Source organism: Tauraco erythrolophus, chromosome 13, assembly GCF_009769465.1.
Source record: "Tauraco erythrolophus isolate bTauEry1 chromosome 13, bTauEry1.pri, whole genome shotgun sequence".
NCBI lineage: Eukaryota > Metazoa > Chordata > Aves > Musophagiformes > Musophagidae > Tauraco > Tauraco erythrolophus.
Window position 1 is genome coordinate 2,961,950 of NC_141477.1, and position 23,011 is coordinate 2,984,960.

At 35.5% G+C, this 23,011-nt stretch overlaps 1 protein-coding gene across 1 annotated transcript in view; it reads right to left on the reverse strand.

Annotated features, from left to right (window-relative positions):
* Positions 1-23,011, reverse strand: part of CHM (CHM Rab escort protein) — a 64,956-nt gene that overhangs the window by 8,474 nt on the left and 33,471 nt on the right. Inside the window, exons 9-13 of the mRNA XM_086619639.1 lie at positions 11,907-11,984; positions 5,859-5,963; positions 4,965-5,028; positions 3,943-4,039; positions 200-292 (exon numbers count right to left, since the gene is read on the reverse strand). Of these exons, the coding sequence (XP_086475765.1) occupies positions 200-292; positions 3,943-4,039; positions 4,965-5,028; positions 5,859-5,963; positions 11,907-11,984 (437 nt within the window). The remainder of the gene's footprint in view (positions 1-199; positions 293-3,942; positions 4,040-4,964; positions 5,029-5,858; positions 5,964-11,906; positions 11,985-23,011) is intronic.

The following is a 23,011-nucleotide window of genomic DNA, read 5'->3' on the forward strand; positions in this document are numbered from 1 at the left end:
AAAAAAACTGACATCTGTCTAATCAATCTCACTCTCAAAATAGATTCCTTCACTTTGAAATCTTGATATCTAAATAGCAGCTCACCATATGTTGACTCTGATGACAGATTCAGATGTTCAGGAAGAGCTACTTTAGTTACAAGGGTAAAGTATATTTTTGCAAAATAATCTCTTAATATCTCATTTACTTATTTTTTACCTTTTTCTGTATTCAGATCGAATAACTTCTGTACAACAGGCTCTAAATCTTCCCTAGCTGTTTTAGTTGATGGACAGGTTAAATGGACTAAATCTGTTAAAAGAGAACACAAACTAATTACAACCTCCAATACACAGATATATAAATATCATCTACAATTTTCAAAAGGCCCACCAGGCTTCTAGAAATCACTGCTCTTCATATAAATCCCTTCCTTTAACGCAGAGAAGCACTATTTTATGGATATACCACATCTCAATTATTTCTGTCTTCCGTGCAGCCAGAGAAGATATCATTCCATGAATAGGTGTCCACTGACACCAGGAAAAGCAGAAGCAGGACTTTGAATAACACACTGCTTTTCCCATTAATGACCTCTACAAACCCGAAGAACATTCTCATCATAGTGCTTACCAAACCCACAAATATCAGTACTTTCATCAACACCCTTCTTTAAGGGCTAAATTGGGACTGAGTGGGAATTTGGAAATTTGGCTATGGCCAGTTTAAGTCTGGCTGTACAGAAGTTAAGTAGGAAGCTATCTTTTCCCATTAAAGTAAAAAGTTTGAGCACGACTACCATTTCTTTTATTGTACTCATCAGTAAATAGGTGATGAAGTGAATAGACTCATGTTTCAAGTTACAGCTCAAGTGAGCTGGCACTTAACTGTTTATCTTCAGCCACACGGAAGATGAGCAACACTGGAAATACTGTTATGATCTGACAAACTGGAGAGAATTTAAATATAAGCACTGCTGAATATCAGAGAACTGTTTTGCGATTTAAGTTAGGACATACACAATTCCTTGGTACAACAAAAAAGCTCTACAACAGTTTATTCATCCACCTTCGTATAGGACGAGATAAACAACAGCTTTGTGTTTAGGTAAGGGTGAAATTAGGTTAGGTGTGCCAGTAAGGATTTACAACAATTTGCAAAATTGATTTCAAGTACTTGATTTCAAGAGGTGCTCTGTATACATCAGAAACAAATCACAAAGTACAGCAAACCCGCACTGGAAAAAGATGACATGAAAAGACTTTGGACCACAAGAACACGTTTTGGAACTGTATAATGAATCAAAATTCACGTTAAAGCATGGGCAAAGCAATGTCACTAAATTCAATTTTGTATTTGTGAAAATTCACAAGTTTGCTTAATAAGGCAGATTTCTTGCTCGTGTACACGTTTTCAGGAAAATAAAGGTGCTAAACAGATCCCTCATAGGACATGCTAATCCTTTATGTGTTCTGTTTTGCAAACTAGTGAAGTTGCTGACTCCTTAGAAAAGATAATCACTCGATGCAGCTCTTGACCTCTTTTCTGTTCTGTTGGTCTCCACTCAGACACAGCCAGCGACTCTGCTGCTTTACCCCACCTGATTTCACATCCGTCCACTCACTTAACAGACTCATCTTACACCTTTTATAAAACCACCTTAAGGGACTCGTTCGCTACCGAACGGTTGTCTGGAAATGACGACAAGTTTATCATCAGAGAAGTATCTGTCATAGAATCTTAAAGAAGTTGAATGTATCTTTGTACAAAGTTTAAACTTTTTTTCATTACTGTACATTTTCCATCAATTTAATAGCAATGTATAGCTATGGTGTTATTTTAAATCCATATGACATTTTTCTCTTTCATTCTGCAGTCTTGGCTATATTTGTGTCATTATTTACAAGCACATCATACACGTCTCAAATGACTTCCTGGACACAGTTATGCCACAAAGTTCGACAATGACTCCACAAGGACCAGAAATTTAACCCTTCAAGCTCCTCTTCTTTCAGATTGCACACACAGAGATTATATTCAAACATTAATATTTGGGTTTTATTTAACCAAAACCAAACCTCTTGTCTAAAAGAAATATGTACTAAAAAAGTAAATGAAAACAGGTGGTGATAATGAAAGTCTCCCTGTAAACTTAACTAAATGTTTACAACCCCAAACATTGTAATACAATCTCTATTGTTTCCTCAAAAAAAAAAACCCACAACAAACCAGCTATAAATCACTAAACTTCCCATCATTTACTTTCTATAAAATCTTTTTATTATCTTTAAGGTTATGGCTATGAGTCACAGTCATCAGTATATATTTTGATTATATTTGATTTACTCAGGTATAACTGCATTAGTTACAGTGGTTGCCAACATTTGTCTTCAAGTAATTCTTCTAGCAAGAAGAACGATGAGTTCAGTTCATGATTTCATCATTACAGTCTCAATTTTTAGGGCAAGTGAAGGAGTTTGGTTCCACTCAGCTGGCAATACAGATTATGTGCCTGTCATTTATGCAGTGTGATCAAAGAGTAGATGTATTTGTATACTTATCTTAAATAATTGTTTGAAGGAGAAATCAGTCAGGTTAAAACCCATTTATAGATAATGATGTAAAAGTTTTTTAAAAAATTATGAAATACGTCCCATAACTAGAACTCAGGTATATCTAGAATACAACTACATTATTTCAATACATGAAGACAAATTCATCAAGGAATGTAGTACCTTCTCTTCTCAAATAAAAAGAACTTATGGATAAAAGTAACAGAAACCTTAATTTTTCAGCACCACAGAAATTCTCATGAAACTGAGAATTATTTATATCTACTTAAACATCAATCTTTCTTTGGTTTCACTTCCCGCTATGTGTATTTTGTGAACCCTTAAATAAAGTAAATCAGCTGTTTGAAGGATAAATATTAACAATATGCTTTATAGCATAAGTTCTTAATCACAGATTTATTTATCTTTTTAAGTAGGAAAGATAACTTTGAATCACTCAGCATTTAGTTCACTCTTCTTTCACGTGTGAAGAACTGAGTTCAAGCCTAGGTAACAGTAAAACAAATCGGTCATTATTACGGTTACTTATTTTTTGTTAAAAAGTGTTAGGTCAGGTAACCTCAACAAAAAATTGTAGCATTTTTTAAAAGGCCACAGAATGCTATGGCATAAAGATTCTCTTAAATTTTACAGGTAGTCTGAAAGGAAAAAAAATAAAACCAGGTAGTTAGTTTTTGCCTACAGTTTTTTTCAGAAAATTCTTTGAGTGGGTTTTGACCCTTTAATTATAGTTGTAAGATAAATTCTTGGTAGAAAATTTTACAAAGAAAACATTTCTAAGTTAAAAAAAAATCTTAATATTTTGACTTAAAGACTGTACAATCTTAGCTAGTTACAGTGGAGAAGAAACAGTCTGCTAGAGCTCTCCACTAACCTCACCTGCCATTCTGCTAAACCTTCAGTTGTCTTAACAATCTTGCAGAATAAACAAAATGTGGTATTTTTGTATCTAAAAAACCCACAGCAGTCATAACAAAAAGTTCTTTGTTGGTGCTATTTTATAATTACTGTACAGTAAACAGAACATTGTCCCAGTACCAATAAGACTACAACTATCAAGTTTATTAGCTACGTAAGTGTTAAAAGAACATCTGACGTCTGATCCTTTTGGAAGTAAAGAACAATATACTTTATTACTGTGAAAATCACAGTAAGATTTGAAATAAATAATTTGTGCTTGCTAAGCCATATGAAGCAGTACACAACTGCTACAGACCGAAGAGAACGGACTATTTCTCCGGTCTGTAACCCTGCGCTCACTGTCTGCTCAAGGAGTAGCCTGCTCTTTGTGCAGCAGAGCAACGATACGCACGTATTTTAAATTTTGTTTCAGAGTTGATGGAGTCAAAGAGAAAAATATAGTTAAGATTACATCTACCCTGTACTTACAAGTGTCCTTCATGCACGTCATGGTTGAGGAACACAACTCAATGACGCAAACTGCTGGTTTTCCCAGATCTTCTGGAGGCACTGTCAAAATGGAAACCTACCAAGCAGAAAGAACAAGGTACGTTGAAACAGCGTAACATGAAGCATGAGGCAACCAACATAATTCTGAGTAAAGCTAAAGAATAACTGCAGACATTCATATAATTTTGCTTTCTTTTTTATTAGTAAGAATTTGTGCAATCAATCCTGCAGAATTTGAGCATTAAGGAACTTCTACCAACGTCAGTAAGGCCACCTGTGTTAGGAATGTCTGCGACAGCGCAACAGAAACAAAACTTCATACCACAACCCTTTCCAAAAGGATGACAGTTTAGAAACTGTTGACAAGAGACCACAAAATGGTTTTTGAACACTGGGCAGAGAGCACCGTTAGGTGAAAATGACTGGAGTACTTTATGCAGGACTGCTAGTAGGAAGACTTAGGAAGAAAAGACTTCTCTGTTGTGTATGTTCTTATTTTGTAGATCCTGTTTAACCTGTAAGAATACAGGAAGTGTACAGAAGAAACACTTAACACAGATTAATAACCTTCAAAATTAAGGTCTGCAAAGACTGATGAAACGGAAACACTTACAGAAGGATCCGAAAGTGTACAATAAGAGCTTTGACCAGTAAAAGTGAATGTTAAAAATACACAAAAGAACTTTGAATAAAGTTTAGACAAGATAAATAATTAACAGTTAAAAGAATACTAAGGGAAATAGTTTATTATAAAGCAAGCAAAATTAACTACCTTAAAGACAGTTGCTTAGAAATTAATATAGTACCAACCAGAGAAATACAAGCCATTGAGCTAAAACAAAATAAACTTCCTAACAGTTTTATAGAGACTAATGAATTAAACATTTATCAGTAGAGACGGATTCAAGCAGAAACAAAAAGCATGAATTAATTCCTACCAGCAACCAAACATTAATACATACAATTCATAAAGACATAAGTGATGTAAAATTGATATATACCTGCTGCTCTGAATCTGTGTTTAGTACAGACTGATTTGTAATGAGCACTGCTCTGGAGATCTGCCTACAATTAAATAAAACAATTATGGCATTTCACAAAAACGTAAAAAAACAGCAATTTGGATTCACAGTTTGGGTAATACCAATCTAGCCATAATTCTGTGGGAAGGCTATTCAAACATATAATCCTTATTAATAGGAGTGCTAGGAGGATACTTCACCTGTTGCTGAAGCAGGATCACATCTGGAACATTGATGATTTTCAATGACCAAAACAGATGCGGAATAAATGAGTCAGTGCCATTAAAAGCAACTACAGGACTCCTTCTGTTCTAAACAGCACGGATACTTTGGATTAAGGGGAAATCCATGAGGGAGGAGTTCATGAACCGAAGTTTCTAACCCTCCGTTGCCTACGATTCATTCTGCACTGCACCCACTGCTACAGTTGTGCTAACATCTCATCTGCAATATTTTGAGAACGAAAGCAGTATATGCCTAATGCTTTTGGCAAGAACAACAAAAATCAGAGGAAATAAAAAGTCTTTTAACACTTTGCTAAGCCTGAACAAATTTAAAGCGAGAACAGCAATAGGCACCTCCACCTTCCAAACACTTTAACAAATATCAAATTCCTAACGCACTTAGTGCTATTGGACGTTTTTATATGGAAAAGGGGAATATGATTTAGAGGACAATTTAAGAAAACATAAACCATAGAAGGTATATAGAATGCCCACCCTCAAGTATATAGAAGAAGATAAAAACTATACATAGAACTAAGCTGCACTGCAAAGATAAAGCAGGAGACAATAATATCTTAATTGAACTTGCACGGTACTTCATACATTATTGTTTAAAGAAATTTACTACATTTGCTGTTTTACCACCTACCTGTAACACACATTTGTGCATACGCTTTCTGAAAGGTAACTATCTTCCACAATAAAATAGTTAGCACTTATTCTTTGTCCAAAATGATCCACAATAGCTTTGCATCTATTTAAAAAAATAAAAATCATCAAACAAAAATAAGAAATTTAGATAGAAGGTAAAAAAAGCATGCGTAAGTGTTCAGAATTGAGTTATAGAGCCCATCATTTATATCTTTCAAATAAGTTAGCTACACATTTCTTCTACATGTGAATGCCTGAAAGAACTCAACTGAAATTGATAACTAAATCTTACACTTCTACATTCTACCTGGTATATACAACTTTTTACATGCAATGCCATTATAGATAATGATATCAGGACATTAATATATCGGTCACTTTTACAAGGAAAATTAATTATAAGCTACTAACACTAGCATCTGATTATACATGATACATGGAAAAATAATGCTGCAAATCATTTTGTAGGTGCTACCCTACCGCACTGTTATTTTTCCCAGCAGCCTTAATCAAACATGAATTTATTTTGACAATAACATTTGACAAATTAAACAGCAAATTAAGAGATGTAAGGAAAAAGCCCTGAGAAATGTGTCCATCAGACCGTTCCAAGAGAACTTTTCTGAGTTTCTGTATTTGTGTCTAAATATACCATTTATCTCCAAGTTAGACACAAAAGGATTAACTAAGTCACATTGTTTTAAGAGCAACACAAACATCCTTGATAGATACTGTTTAACTTTGAATATACACAAATTCTAAGACAAACATGTATTAGCTTGCCTCAGGCAACACTTCAAAAAGAAAAAACCCCAACAACACAAAAAAACCCACCCCAAAAACCCTCAAGGTTCCCCTCGCCCCAAATAAATATTTTTCTGAATGCGAACAGGTCAAAAAAAAAAAAAAATCAGAATAATTAAAAGTTGAGACACTGCTACAAAATTTTCCAAGAGTCAAGTGTAACACAACAGACTAACACTCTTAGAAATGAGACAGAAATGCAAACCACAGGAAAGCAGCAATTCAGAGAGGATACAAATTTCAGATTTAATAGGGAAAAATCTCTAGGAAAGAAGAAACTTCAGCCTTACACATGACATACATGAAACCAAATCACGCACAGGAGACGAAAATGAAAAAGAGGCTGCATATAGATACTAACTAAAAAGACCCTCTGCTGATTCCTATATGCTATGGTCTGTGTTCTGTTTAATCATACGTGTGTTCCTCAAATTGATATGTTGCAAAGATCTTTAGACATCCCTAAGGTTTAAAGAGCACCCATCGTAAGGAATGCTTTTCCTATCTAAAGTACAAAGAAAACACATGCACTACAATTTCTTTCTTTAAAGCTTGTTTCCATATCCTCAGAATCTTTAAGGTTTAATATTGATATCTAAACCAAGATTCTAGGGTCTTCTACAATATCAGAACATTTACTGTTTAAATAAATAAATTAGCTTCATTTAACTTTTGCTTGGTGTATGAAAGTTACCACATTTCTAAAATTAAATTCTTCTGAATCAATATCTCGATGTTTCAGTCGATTCAATATAGAGGATTCAAAGCAGTAAATTCTTTCACACACGTTTGCACACACATACACACACAAAAACATCACAAGGAACACAAGGATGCCTCAGAGATGTCTTACAGATTTAACTGTGTTTTATCATAGCGCAACATTACTCCTGTATCAGTAAGTATCTGACATGCAACTGATGCCTTATGAATAAAAAGCATTTTTGTAACTTCAAGTCATTCACCAGCTTCTGTGATCAAAACTATCTCTAAAACTAGAAAAGATGAGAACCAAACTTAAATAAGTAATAGCAACCAGCTGCCACTAGCTTTAGTAAACCAGTTGCTTCTGTGGTCTAAAATGAGAATTGAGAAAGGGTCACAATTTATTTATAAATTATTTATAATTATTATGACACTTATTTATAAATGTAAGAGGTTAATGACAATTAAGCACATTTTTATAACACTAATTTCTAACGTTGATTTCACAGGAATTTGGATATCATGTATACACCTATATTCAAATTCAACAGATAACTTGAGAACAGTAATTAAAAGTGTTGTAACGTACAATGGTACAAGCATCGTTTAACTTAAACACGCAACAATCCTCAAACACTTTCCATCACATTCCGTTCAACATGTATTTCACTTGCAACTAAGTTTTTTCTCCACAGTAACCTAACTGATTCCATTCTCAAGCACTCATTTGAATACTGCAAATAAACAAGGAAGTCGAGCTGCTACAGTTCATTTCTAATTATAACCTTTCTTATTGTTTATGAAACAATTTCCCCTGCCACCCCCCTGAACATTATCAAAGGGGAAAGGTTGATTAAATGTCATGTTGCATCACTCAAAGCCAGCAAAAGCAGCTACACCCTTTTTATTTTCCTGTTAAGTGTTGTTTCCTCTCCTTTGTTCAGGAATAGATATCAGGTCATATGTTTGATAAGATTTTAAACAGAAACAGAGATAGTGCTTTTAATTTCAGTCTCCACTTTACTTCAAAGGATGATGCTGAGAAAATTCCTTTCAAGTACTGCTTCCAAATATGGGAAACACTTATGCACTGACATTATCAGGTCTCTGTCATCTGATATGTGTTGGGACAATGAATCATACAGAACCCTCCATTGACCTTCTTTCAATGTGTCTAGATAAAAGGATGAAAATTAGAATCCATCTCCTTGCAGTGCCACGAGTTATAAATGTACTTTATAGGGCTCATTATCCAAACTAATGGACTAAGGGCGACATCCTTGAAATGGACTTACCAGCACTGACAAAGCCAGTATGCAATATTTCAAGGAAGATATGTAAATTGCTATGTGTTTGCTATATCTTTTTAGTACAGATGTATAACTTTGCATTTATCACATCTTTTCCATTTTGGGGAGAGAATTATGTAATTGGAAGCATATGTGATCAATAAAAAATGCCTATCATTATTGTTAATGTAATCCACGTAATTAAAACACTTAAAATTTTATCATATGTACCCAAAAAAGTAATCTACAATAAACACGGAGAAAATAAACAACAAAAAGAAAAAATAATTGTCGTGCACACATTCAATGTGCTTTTTCCTCAACCTAAGGAATATGATGTGGTTTTTATTTTCTAAGAGAGCATCAGAGTTCTATCAAGAACGTAGGATACGTATGAAACCAGCAGACCTAATCTGACACACTGTGTAAAAATCAGAAATTTTCAAGTGGATTACCAAAACCTTAAAATAGGTACATCTAAAAGTTTCTACACTTTCACACTGTCTTCCCTGAATCTGATTTTCATAAACTATGAAAAGGGCTATAGTAAGATGATAAAAATAATTGTATAGCTGGGGATGAAATCTACTGTTCTCTGCGTATACAGTTATGGGTAGCAAAGAAGTGAAAAAGCAATTCAACTAGATATTGAACAAGTTCTTATTTTTTCTGTGCTGGAGGGAACGTTAGCCATGTCTAGAAAGGAGTTGGAATAAGCTTTGGTGATGCTCAGGGACTTCAAATTAAACTCTAAACTATCAACAAAAAGTTTGAAAAGAAAAATCAAGGCTGTAGCTATGTAAGTATAAGTTTTCCTTACAGGTACTACAGCAAAAATATTCATAACAGTGAAAAAATAACGGCCCTAAGATGTTGATGAAGCCTGGAAGCTTACAGAAGATGCTTACAAAATAGTAATGAATACTGCACGATTTGCCTATATTTCTGCTGTGTGAGTTTAACCTATTTGTAACCAAGATAAGCTGCCTCTGAAACTACAGAGACAGCTGTACTGACAACGAGATATGAATTTGTCTATTACCGATTACTATTAATGGCCTGTTGACTCAAAAGCTCAGTAACTCATAAATACCCTCATTAACAATTTGATAGCTGATTTTTATTAGGCAAAACACTGAAGCCCAAAGTCAAGAGGAAATTATAGCTGGTGCAGGGAGGGAATACACAGTAAGGAAAGAGATAACACGAAGAAAGAAAAAGGGAAAGGAAACAGTGATGATCTTAGTAACAAACTGGATAGCTCTAAGGAAAAGACTTTGCAAGTAAAAGCAGTGTTGTGTTCAGGTGAGAGAAAAGAAAAACAAGGGAAAATAATGTACCTGAATGAAAACATATACTTGGGTCAAAGAAACTCTGCTTTTTGAGTGATGTTTTTTGCTATGGTGAAGACGATGTTTGAGACTTTAAAATTATCAGGGGAAAAAAGAGAACGTTATATGATCCTTCTTTCATTGCTGAAAATAAGCATATTTTGACCTAGGCTGCATTATTTTCATCACCTCAAAGAAGTCTGACACTTCCCCTCTCTTCTACACACTTTTTTTCTTTACTTTTATTTCGATGTAGAAACGCTACTTGGTAAAATACGCGCTTTGAAACTTTGGGAGACCTAAAAAGAGGCAACAGAAGCAGGCAGGTGGCTTCAAGGAAAAGGCAGGTGACTAAACTTGGGAAGCTGGATGTGTTGTGCTTCTTTATATTCAGCATCAGACAACAGCATTATTAAAAGAGCGATGTTTTTGGAATTATGAAAGTCTGGGGAAGTCTTTTAAAAATATTTCAGTAATTTGGTACCTCAAAAATCTATCTTTCAGTTTTAACCAAAAACGGCATAAGTGAACCATGAAAGCAGCCTAATCACCTAAAAAAGACCCCTGAAACCTATCTGGAACCCCGAGGAACTTAGTAGATTCAAAACATAAAAGCAGGACAAAGGAAGAGTAACACTCCGTCTTTTCTGGAACACATATAACCTTAACAAAGAACACATCAATTTCAAAGGTCTTCAGAATGTGGAAAGGAATCTGGAAACTGGGGCAACCAGCACCACTGACCAGTTAAGATCTCCATAGAGTGGTGTTTAGAAGTTGCTCACAACTATAAGATTTGTCCCTCTGAAAGAGTAAGTTAACTTTTTAAACATTATCAGAAAATAAAAAGTTCAAATATTACTGTTAAAATAAGCTACAGAGTTTATGAAAAGGGCATAATTTCATTTGCATATGAATCGTTCACTTGACGATACATATGATTAAATATGATATTTGCATCTCCAAGTCTAAGACTGTGAGATGAACTTCAGAACCTTATGGAACTGACAGAAAGAAAAAAACCTCGTTGACAGAATTTCAAGGAAAACAGACACTACTTGACCATGTCGCGAGAAATCTAGCTACGAGTACTATGCTCAAAGAATCAAACGTGCAGTGCAACTGGAAAGCAAACACATTACACTGATCATTAGACTACTAATTTTCCTAATAAAATGTATTTTCTAGCTTAATTTTCAAAATTTTCTACGGAACGTTTTGAACTTTTCAATTACAGAAACTAAGCTGAGAACAGACTCTTAAGAGCCAAACTCTGCAGTTAAACTAATAACTGAGACAATGCACATAACGGAAACCGGGACAATCTATAGAGGTGTGAAAAATGCCACTATGGAAAAAACTGGGTTGATTTTGCTTAGCTCAACTTTAAACCCGCCCACGGGCCTGATATTGTTGTAAAAGAATTTATCCTAGGATAAGAGGGCAGCATAGTTTATGACAACAATCTACCTAAAAACTCATTAAAGTCTTTTCTCTTGGAGTGACATGCATTATCAGCAAAGATTAATCTGATGAGTCTTTAGGTGAGCTCCATTTTTAAAAATGCAATAACAGAGGGCTTTGTTGTCATCTGATGAAAATCAATTAGAGTAGGTAAGGCCACAAGGAAAACTAACATCACTCATCACCAGCCCCCCGGCAGCTGAAATGATTTGTCTTCCAAGCTTGGGTGATCAGGAGCTGTAGTAATATCACAGGGAAATTAATTTAGTTTCTATATTCTAGACCCACTTTCCTTGTTCTGGAGGACCTATACACAAATTACTTTTAATCAAGGTTGATGTGTTATTAATACCAAGGAGGATCTTTGAAGAATCATTTTTTTTTTAAATTGACTTAACACATTTTTCATCTGTATTTTGTATATAAACAGAAGGTTACTTCTATCACCCTTACCGTCCAGATTCTTTGTCCACTACAAGGCACTGCACAGAATGGCGAAGACAATAGATACCACCAAATACAGCACACATCCTAGAAACATTAAAAAAAAAATAAAGGTTACTCCTATCATGACTAATTGCCTTCAGTGTGAGCATGTGTCGTAAGAAAGTCGAAGTACTGTGCACGTTGTAGTACATTTTTAATGACACGTCTTAATCTCTGAGTCAGACAATCAAAACCCAACCAAAATAAAGCATGTCGTACAGTTTTTGTAAAGGCTACGTTGTTAACTTTTTTTTTGTATTAGCATTTATCCTCTAAATTGTTACACTAGCTTGAGTGCTCCTACCATGGTCGGTCATTCAAGATGGAATACTAAAGATGCACAGAATATCTACTGACCACACTCCACTGCACAGGGTATGGAAGGAGAACGTAGGAACACGATAACCACACCAAACTCCTACTAAAATTGTAAGCATGATTCAGAAGTTATTGCTCTACTCTTCAAAACGTACTGTGGGAACTCCATTGGCTACAAGCAGCTTAAATGTTGAGAGCAGTGAAAAGTGCCCCAACAGAACGACAACTTCTTACAGTCCAGAGGTGACCTCTTACAAATAATGATTCCTCCAGGTTCTGCCCACGTAATCATACAGTTGCTTAAGATACTGTGTGCATGGACTGATGAAAATTTTCTAAGTGAAAAAGGAGCTGGCTTCAGAGGTCAGTTTTTCAAAATCTAAAGTACACCAAGCTGTTTAGCAGTTTTCCATTTGCAAACAAAGCCCAATACCTAAACCAAAGAAAATTACACTACCCAAACATTAAGCCAGTATCACAACTCATCTGTTTTTTAAGAGATTCACAGTTTAAAGAGACTACATTATGACATGTAATTATGAGGAAGGTACTTGTGGATGGTTATATCAACTTTTACAGTACATAGTTTTTAGCAAGAGATTCTGTAGTAATCTGGTCATGCTTCTTACAAGTAAAGCAGCTTCTTACGAGAAAATCATAAAACGTTCTGCAGCACATTCAGTACAGTGACACATCGTTCCATTTGCCACAAAGGAGAAAGAAACTGAGTTTTCTGAGTTCCTGTTATTCAGCTGAGCTTTGGTGTGAGCCACCCATTTGATGGTCAGCTCACAGATGGGAGGACAGAGCTGAAACTGGGAGGTCATAAAAACCAGAAATTACACCTGCCATTTCATTAACAGAGACTGCCTAGGGATTGTATTTAAAATAAGAATGTGTAATTCTATTCATCTTTTGGTAGAGTTTTACATTGTAATTTAACAGATTAGTGTGACTACATTTCTAACACCTGCCTAGCACTAGCTGGGCATCAGACTAGCCAAAGCAAACAATATGAGAAAGGCAGGCTGGTTTGATGGAACATAGTCCTCCCAGATTTCCGACAGCAGGATTTTCCTGGTTTACTACCAAGGTTTTGTGGTTGGTGGGTTGGTTTGGTTGGTTGTGGATTTCTTTTCCCTTTTTTTTTTTAAATTTCAGTTTGAAGTTAAAGAACTTTAGGTATCTGTTCACAGATGAGGAACTCAAAAAGAAACCTTTCATTTTTCAAACTTGACTTCCTGAACTGGAATCCATCCTGGCATTCGAAAGTCGTATCAGATCGCTCACAGACAGTACTGCGACACCTTTCACAGCACAAATGATGCATCATGGCAAACGGCCGAAGGGTGTTACCAGCTCACACCCCTTCGGAGTTCACTCCAAAAGGCAGCAGTGTAAGGAAACGTCAGCAATATCACCTACTCCTGCCCGAACCAGAAGATTCAGTTCCCTAGAAACACCTCTTCTACCCACGCAAGAGCAGGGAGCATACACACCATGTTGAATCCCAACCTTGGCTCTCCGGAGATTGTTGGAGATGACACAGAGGTTAAACATCCACTGAAGAATTATTGCAGAGCCTTGAGCTACGGGCTTATTATCTCTAGCGCTGCACTCAACGGCTTCTTGCCTGACAAAGCAGGTATTAGGATCTCTCAAACCCAACTCAGATGAATTTACTTCATATGTTGTATAAAAGAACAGCACTACGAACCTAACTAGAACCAAGATTCCTTTGTTAAAAACTATAAATTATATTTTTCCTTTGACTTCAACCACAGTCAAGGGCTTTTTGATACATGCACTTTATTTTTCTAGTGTGCTTTGAAAGAACTTTGCTGCTTGGCTGCGCAAAAATGTGAATTAGTTACTTCCAAGAGTAGCCTGCTATCCAGGGGAGGAGGGCACGACCTGCCTTCACAGCAGGCCAGCGGAAAACTTTTCTTTTTAAATGAAAATGGAAAGGAATTTTGATTGGGTTGTGTTAAGCAATTACGAAGAGTCAAAATACCTATTAAAATAGCCTAGCATGAAAAATGACATGATTAGGAAGAACTTGCCAAAATTATTTAAATATAGGAATTGAAATATTGAACGAAATGGCATCCCAATAATTTATGGCAAAGTAAAATGGTTGTGCTAACATTACTTTCATACAATAGGCTATTCAAGATGATTTGACTGTACTTCAGGTACAAGGCAACTCTTTGATACCATTAACCCTAAATGACAGACATTTAAACTGATATTACTCTAATTAACTGGCGACTGCCTGTACCAATAATTCAAGTTTTGCTGAAAGATAGCAACAACACTGTACTCAACTTCAACTCTGCCCTGGTGACATCAAATCATATTACAGCTAAATTAACAGTTGTGAAAATTTTTGGCTTGGTAGCCCTCCGTCATACACAGCCTTTAAATGCCATTTCAGTTCCCATCAAGGCAGGAATCAGCAGCTGTAATTTTTAATACAGCTGTGAAACAATAGGACATATTAAAAGCTGAATTTTTGACAGCATACTCATGATGATTTATGAGTTTGTATATAATTTGATTATTCTATTAATTTTACTGATTACTGATTCAGCTAATACAGTGAAGGTCACTTACAAAATAAATCTTCATTACATTTCACAGAAAGTAACTGCCTCCAACTAGTTGTTTTCTTTAATTAAACACTAATGTAACAAGAGAGGAAATAGGCTTCGGGGTTGCTGCATCTGTTGCTACAAGAGAAGTTTACTGCTTTGATGTAATGCTCTCTGATATTAATTGAACAAAAATAGAATGTCTCTCCGTCTGACATCTTGATTTTCAACACAGAGATACCATGAACACCCTTAAATTACAGACTTGCCCTTAGTTCACTCTGAAACCACATAAAAGAATTAGAAAACTCGATCACGTAGTTTCACACCAAAAAGTGTAGTTTTTGTTACTAGCACTTAGTTTGTCTTCTTTCTAAAACGCAATTAATTTAAAAAAATGAATATTTTTCTTCCCAACTGTACTGTCCTCTAGAGTGAAAACTATTTTCTTCTCTCCTTAAAGGTGAATACTACATATACAGCACAGGAAGCTTTGGAGAAAGATCAAAGAAAAACATGCCAAGTACTGAATTAATGAATTGTCCTCTTTCAATTTATTTTTGCACACAGAGCAAGTTGTGACTGGGTTCTTATGTCAAATTCTGTGTTTCCTGAAAGGTACCTAGAACTTTGGCATTTCCTATAATATTATTGCATGTTCTACAAACATTAAAAGGAGAATACAGACAAATTAAATAAATAAAATGGCTACAACTAAAAAAATCGAGTTAATTTTACCAACATGGAGTTCCCACAAAAAAGTCAAATCTCAGTAAGTGCATCCACTCAGATGAAGGAAAAAAAACTACAAACCAGCACCAAAGAAATAATGAAGATAATAATCAAGGTCAACCAAAACTGTCTTAGCATTTGGAGAGCTGTTGGAAAGGATAATATGTGACAACAAATGCTTAAGGAAGTAAATGAAGAGTCAAACATTTTGATTTTCCTTGGACACTGTGTACGGCATTCTTGTAAAATTTAAAAAAGGTCCTCAAGGATTATAGAATCAGCCTAGTTTATAAATTCAACTAGCAAAATGATTGTTTTAAAACTGCGAAAAAGTTCTTGCATAGTTATCAACCAGAAGTTAGTTAACTTACAAAGAGTATTTTGCAGGAACCACCTTTTTTATGCCTGTACTCATATAGCAAGATAATTGCTTTCACCAGATCTTCACTCCTGTTCTAGCACGGTAAAACAGAAGGAAATGCTAGCACTGTGACTGGGAAATGCTGCAGCAAGAGTTGCTGTAATGGCAAAGCTCCCAATCAAATACTGCAAGGAGGAGGCAGAACGAGGATTTCTATTCCGTTCAGTTTCTGCAAACTCTTCTTATGGAGAAAGGGACAGGAGGCAGGAATGGTGGCAGCTCAGGAAGGAAATGCTACAGCTGAGTGAGGGGTTGGAAAAACAAGGAGCCCAGTCAAATGTTATTTTATATCAAATTTTGTATGTCTTTTTTTCCAGAGATTTAAAAATCAAATTTTATTTTAAAACTAAGAAATTGTTCCTTTTATTGTATGGATTTAGATTGCTATATAAAGAAACATACATTCCCCTGTGAAGAATTCAAGTAAAATAGGTAACAAGATAAAAACTGGTGTACTTGGTTCATTAACAGCACAAAACTCAAGAATCTGGGTAATATACCTACTTATCGCTCAATAAGATGCATTAGAGGCTCTGTGCACTGTTTTTCATAATTACAAAACAGGGAAAATTTATTTCACCAGTCTGACAAGGATTAATATTGATTGTTCACGATATCTGAACGGCCAAAACTGCACTGAAGTGCAACTTACTTCAAGAGTTTTATCATTTGAGTTCCTGTTACGTGACGTGCAAGTTCAGGCGTTTGGCAAGTCAGTGCTGCCCTTTATGGGCTCAAGATTCCACCTGTTTTTCGAAACTCAAATGTTAGAAGATACTTCAATAAAAAAACCTTAATTCAGCATACATTTTTATGTTCCTAGACTTCCAGTCTTGTTTCGTGTAAGTGAAGGCTCATTATACTCTTTCTAAAACCTGAGAAAGTTCTGTTGACAAAAACTAGACCATGTATAAGCTCTGCTTTCAGTTACCCAACTGCTACTAATTTAAGCAACTGCAGTATTGGCAAGCTTGTTACTAACACAAGAGCTATGTTACTAATGACTCTTGTAGAAGAGTTGTTTAGACAGTCTAAGAATGATGGAAAAGAAGCTTAGTTGTATCATTAATAAATCCCTCATATAAATAAATGAGAGACCAGTTTATCTAACAATGCACTTGAAGGTCATTAACACCACAAAAACTTCATAATCGTGTACACTTGTTATCTATCCTCTTCTACAAGCCTTCAACTATGAAACTAATTTCCCATTTTCCACAATTAAAATAACCAGAGAAGAAAAATCCTCATTTAAGAAATACTGAGGTTGCACAAATACAGTAATTGCAGAAAAAGGTGTTAATATTTTACAACAATCTGCTTTGGAATAGTAGCTGCTTAGCTTTAAGTCATCTCTGAAGCAAAGTCTACTTCTGCTCACAGTCAGTCCTGCACTTCAGTAGTTCTGGTTCAACACCAGCCTCATATGAGCTACATGGACGTGGCCAGTTCAGCCTCTGCTTGCCTGGAAGCATTCCGTACACTGTTCTGCTGCACACAGCTGCTGATCCAGCAGATGTGACACTCTCTGTTCTGCTATAACCTGACTTTTTCCAGAAGGAAAATTTGTAGAAGTAATATTTGACTGACTAGACCTGCAATTTGTAACCCAACTTCAGTTTCTTGTAGGCTTACTGATGGTGAGTAAAAAAAAAAATAGGCTAACTTCATGAGAGCTACACAGGGATTAGATATCCTTGAGAACAATCCTCTGTACAACAGGAAATAAAAGAACCCACGCAGGAAAAAAACCAAAAGATTCAGCATACAAGGATTTTGAAAGTAAAGCCTTTTGCGTAAGACAATCTAATTTCTTCGCTCATGAGAAAACAAATTAAATGTGACATTCTACAACTTGGAACACCTAGGAGTGGGAAGGAAATATCTGTGCAAGAAATAGGTCTTCCAATGCTCACAAAAGAAGAAAAACCTAAGTTTGACCATCAAATCTTGATTACTAGATTATTCCATAGTAATAGATCTCTTGATCAAATAAATTAAAAACTAATCAGATACGTGTCAAATTTTAGATTTGCTCTCTTGAACACAACTGCTCTTTCCAGCAGAAATGTCTTGTAGGGTTTTGTTTATTTGTTGTTTTTTTAAAAAATAAACAATCTTGGATTTAGTCTTCTCAAACAAAGTATTCAGAAAGAATGACAAATTTATTTTGAAGTTTATCGAATCAACCTTGCAAGTTATTTACAAGAAAATCTCAGGAGGAGTGAAAATGATTAAGATTTTAGCAAACAGTTACAAGTCACAAAGAGTTATGAAAATTTATCTAGGTAAGAGTATAGCCAGAAAAACTTTCATAAAACTATTAAGGGAAAAGTATTGCCACGTGTTGAAGCAAAAAAGGGATATTAATATACGTTCTGTTGCAGAATAAATTTATTTTGCTTCCAGAAACTGCAAAGTAAAATCCAAACATTGTTGAAAGACGATGACTGAGACAATGAAATATGAAACTACTGTCTTCTCAGCAAAAATTCAAAATTTGAGGTAAAGAATGTGAGGCTAGGTCTAAAATAAGTAGTTCCAGAGCCATGAAGTTTTTTCAAGATTGTGAACAGTCCTAATCATAATGTAAAAAGTACTGTTTCTTAAAATAACAACATTGTTAATCCTGAATAGTTTGATCAACAAATTTAGTCAGCACACTTGCAATTCACTTTACAAAATTACCTAACAACAGACCTCAAAGCAAAGTTGCTAGAAAATTAACTTGCATTTAATTTGCATGGTGCACCCTTGACTGAGTTTTGGGCAAAGACCTGAAATGAACTACTGGATAAACACCATATTTTAATCATATTGTAGCTGTACCACTGTAGCTGCTTAAGAAATGTTTACTAGAATTTGGAAGTTAACTACAAATCTACAAACGCACTCTGAGGACTAACCTCCCCAGAAGGCAGAAGTGAGACCTGCCTGGCACTGAGTTCTACCGACCTTGCGAGAGAAGCAGCTGCTCCTGCACAAGGTCCTGCAGCTGCAATTATACAACAGCTCTGCCCTCCAAGAGGAGCTTGGGAGATGAGGACTGTAGGGCAGAGATACAAAACCTAGAAACCAGTCACTAAGCATTAGCTCATCTATAAAATCCATTTATGTGCTCTCTGCCTCCAGAAAAAGACATAAAAATTCAAGTTATCTTAACCCACAATGAAATTCAAGGACTATTTTACTAATTCAGTGCTGTTTTGGAAGCTGTCTTTCTCTGTCTGCTGCTTTAATGAGAAAGGACTCTGCTAAACTGCATTTGCATTTCATCCCAGATTTGCTCCAATAATAAACATTCATGTCATCTCCACGGATCTTCTGATAATGCTGTAAGGTATTCGTATGTCTGATTCCTAATTCTCGGGAAGAATACACAAGCCAGAATCTGCACATCCCCATAACAAGTAAATTACTCTCCACTTGTAAGAGATAATATCAAATAAAATATTAGATATACTTCCTTCATATTATTATCATTGTCTTAATTGTTAAAGTGAATAATTACTGAAATATCATCTCATTATCACATTTTTATTTTATGCATTTAGGTTCCAAGTATGTTTGTAAAATGGTCAAGAACAAGAGTAGGACAATGTAAGTTATTTTCAGCCTTTTTTAATATGGAATGTTACATTTATTTTCCCTATACCACAGGGTATATTCTAATCCCTATAATCCAATTTCTTGACTGAAAACTTTTCCGTGCCCAGTTAGAGATGGGAAATCCATACACTTTGACAACATTCACACGATGCAGAGCATCCCATGTGATATATTCTACGGGTTGAAGGCCTTGACGAGGTATAAACTCCTGAAGAACAGTGTATTTCTAGTCAGTGGAATAACAAGGAGCAGAAAAGCTCCTATTAGTACATAATTTTTGAAACAAAGAACGGACAAACATCTCACTGAGAAGAAAGATAAAATCTAAAATGGGAAAGCGTTTCAAAGTTCCCTATACTTAAAATGCATTTCACAACAAAGGTTATTTCCAAATTAAAAGTCTTTTCCTGTCAAATTCTGAGAAATAATGTGGGCAAGGACACAAAAGCATTCCATAGCTTTATTAACGACAATGCTCACTGATCTGTGAATAACCTGAAAAAAATGAAGATTATTGAGTTACTTTACCAATCTATCCATCCATCACTAGTGAACAGGTCTCAAAATGATGGATTATCTCACTTCCCTGATGTTTATCCCAAGAAAGAGTTTCTCCTTAGAGGGAAAAACAAACAACTGATCCTACAAACAATCATGCTGACTACACTTGCCCATTTTGCATTTCTCTGCCAACAAAGCAAAGAAAAATATACCAAGTTGTCTTTAAAGGCCAAACTACATCAAAAGTTTTATTATTTCACTGAAACGCAAGTGAAAACAATTAAGAAAAAAGCAGCTTTGCAGCTTCTCTCATTATTCAGTATTCTAATAAAAAACAAGTGATTCTGACAAGTTGTCAGTAATTTCAAAACAAATTTTCAGGTCCAGAAAAATGGAACAATCTCAAGTTATAAGAGATATAAATACGAAAACTATGTATTTTGAAATGTAAGACTGAACTTGAATCTCAGATACGACACACTTTTTTTTACATCACCCGTGATTCTTTCGCACTTGCATAGAATTGCTCCCGTGCTAAGATGCAAATCTATCATTTCTGAGTCACAAGGAATTAACAGTTTGAATTTCTCATTGATATGCCAAATCATACGACTGACATACAGAAAAGTTATGTATATTACTTACACACAGAAGCATGATACTCATTTATATATTCAAATGAAAAAGATGTTACACCAAATTTTTCATACATCAATTCTAAGTGCTCATTGCAGTCAGGTTTCCCAAAGTCTATGCTTGATTTCAGAACACTAAAACTTTCCTAGAGACTGTAACAGGGACATAATTGGAAACATTAAAGTACCTGAGACTACCTCAAAGTTTTGACATTTGTACCAAATAGCTCAAATGTAAGGGTAAAAACTAATTATTCATTTTTGAAACATATACAAGAATCTTCCAAATCCATCATATCTCAGCCTGGACTCCTAATCTTCTTGTAAATATAGGGATTGAAAGAGATGAACCATCTTAATCAGATCGTTCCTCCATCACAAAATTACTACTGTCACTGGCACCGACACAAAAATGACTAATTTCAGCTAGAATCTGTAACAACTACTAACAAAAGGTTACAGTGCCCACCAAACACACACACCATGTAAAAGATCAAAGCCTATTTACAGGAAATGCAAGTCATTAACTGACGATGCATCCAAGTCCTTGAATGACTAATTCCTACGGCAAAGCAGCTGGAGACATTCCACCACCTCAGCACCTATTACCATGACCACATCCATCAATTCTTGGATGACTCTTCACAAAGAGAAAGACGACATGACGCATCACCCCCCAGAATCTTTAGGAGACAACAGATGGCATATAGTCTCCAATTCCCTCTAAAACTTCAAATGGGAAAAAACTGCACTACCACTCCTCAAAAAGTCTTGTTTCCATTCGGTCATTCGTATTTGCAAGAGTCGAGAAAAAAAGAATCTGAAGCCAAACTGAAGAGAAACTATGCACAGTCATCCCAAAATTCAGCGTGCTCACAAAGCAAGCACTGAGGAAAATCCCAGAAGCGAGGCCACAACCTACAAGTGACTTCTCAGCTGTCATCCAGGAAAGAACATCTGTCACGGGCAAGAGAATCACAACCGAAAGCTTCCAGGAAGATTTTCTCTCAAAGGAAAACTGGAAATACAATGCATATTTCACTGAGGTGAACTGTAAAAGTGAACCATACGAACCAATATTTGTAAAATAGCACTTCCAAACACTCTCCCAAACCTCAAAAAGTTTTTGCTTCTGAAAAACTGGAAGGAAAGGAAGGAGATTCAAGGTACGAAAGAGGAACTCTGTACAACATGCAAGAGTTGTAAGAAACTTACGTGTTTATTAGTCTTATTATGACTCGTCTCTTCCTTAGCTTAAATCGCATCTTGTAGTCCATAAAGGAGTTAATGTCCTCATATTTGACAGCTATTTGAGATTTTTAAGACAAATATATATATTTTTTTTTTCTCAGTTACAAAGGAAAATTTGGAAGTTAACAATTTTAACATTAACCTCCTACATCAGGAACATTTGGGCTATTCCTAACGTTTTCTAAAACCAGAAATAAAACACCAAAACCACACTAAATATTTTAAATGTTGTATCACTGAGACCTTACAGTTTACAACAATGTCCAACTATAGTTTTTCTTTAGTGACTTTTTTTCAAGAAAAGGAAAGCTGTATTACAATATGCAACAAACACGCTAACAGCAAACTGTAAAGCTTACATTGATTTTCCTAGTCACCTTACATGCTGGAGTTTTGTCATCTTATGTTTGCCATATCGAATGTAAAGGCTTGCTTAATGCTGCTGCTTCATTAGAAAGGAAGAGACGTAGCAGATGCATATCAAGAGTTTGAACCAAAGGAAGCTGCTGTACAGGCCAGTAAAACTTTCGCTGCTTGTCAGCTCAGAATAGCACGAGGCTTCCAATGACCTTCCTCGTACCACGAATCCAATTTATGGAGAGAGAAATCTCACATCTGTACCTCGACATATTGGGAGGTACATTACAGTGATATAAAAGTTTAATTTTCTCTCCTAAACCATACCTGTTTAAACCAATAAAGAACTATCACCGTTTTCACTCACTCAAGTGTCGCCAGTAGTTATAGAACGTTGTACTGTTTATGCAGAATTCATTTAGGATGCAAGGATGTGACTTACAAATGTCTTTGGCTCATTCACATAAATATGCATGCATGCCATTTATAACAGTAGCCTTGATGAGAACACACAGTGTAACTGGCTGCAAGAAACGCTTAAGAGGTTTACATTAAACCAGAATATAGAACGGCGGTTAGAAATCACGGAACAGGTGACACCTTACTCTGATAACCTGGTGATAAAAGCTGCAGGGTTTGATGTATGGGCTGTGG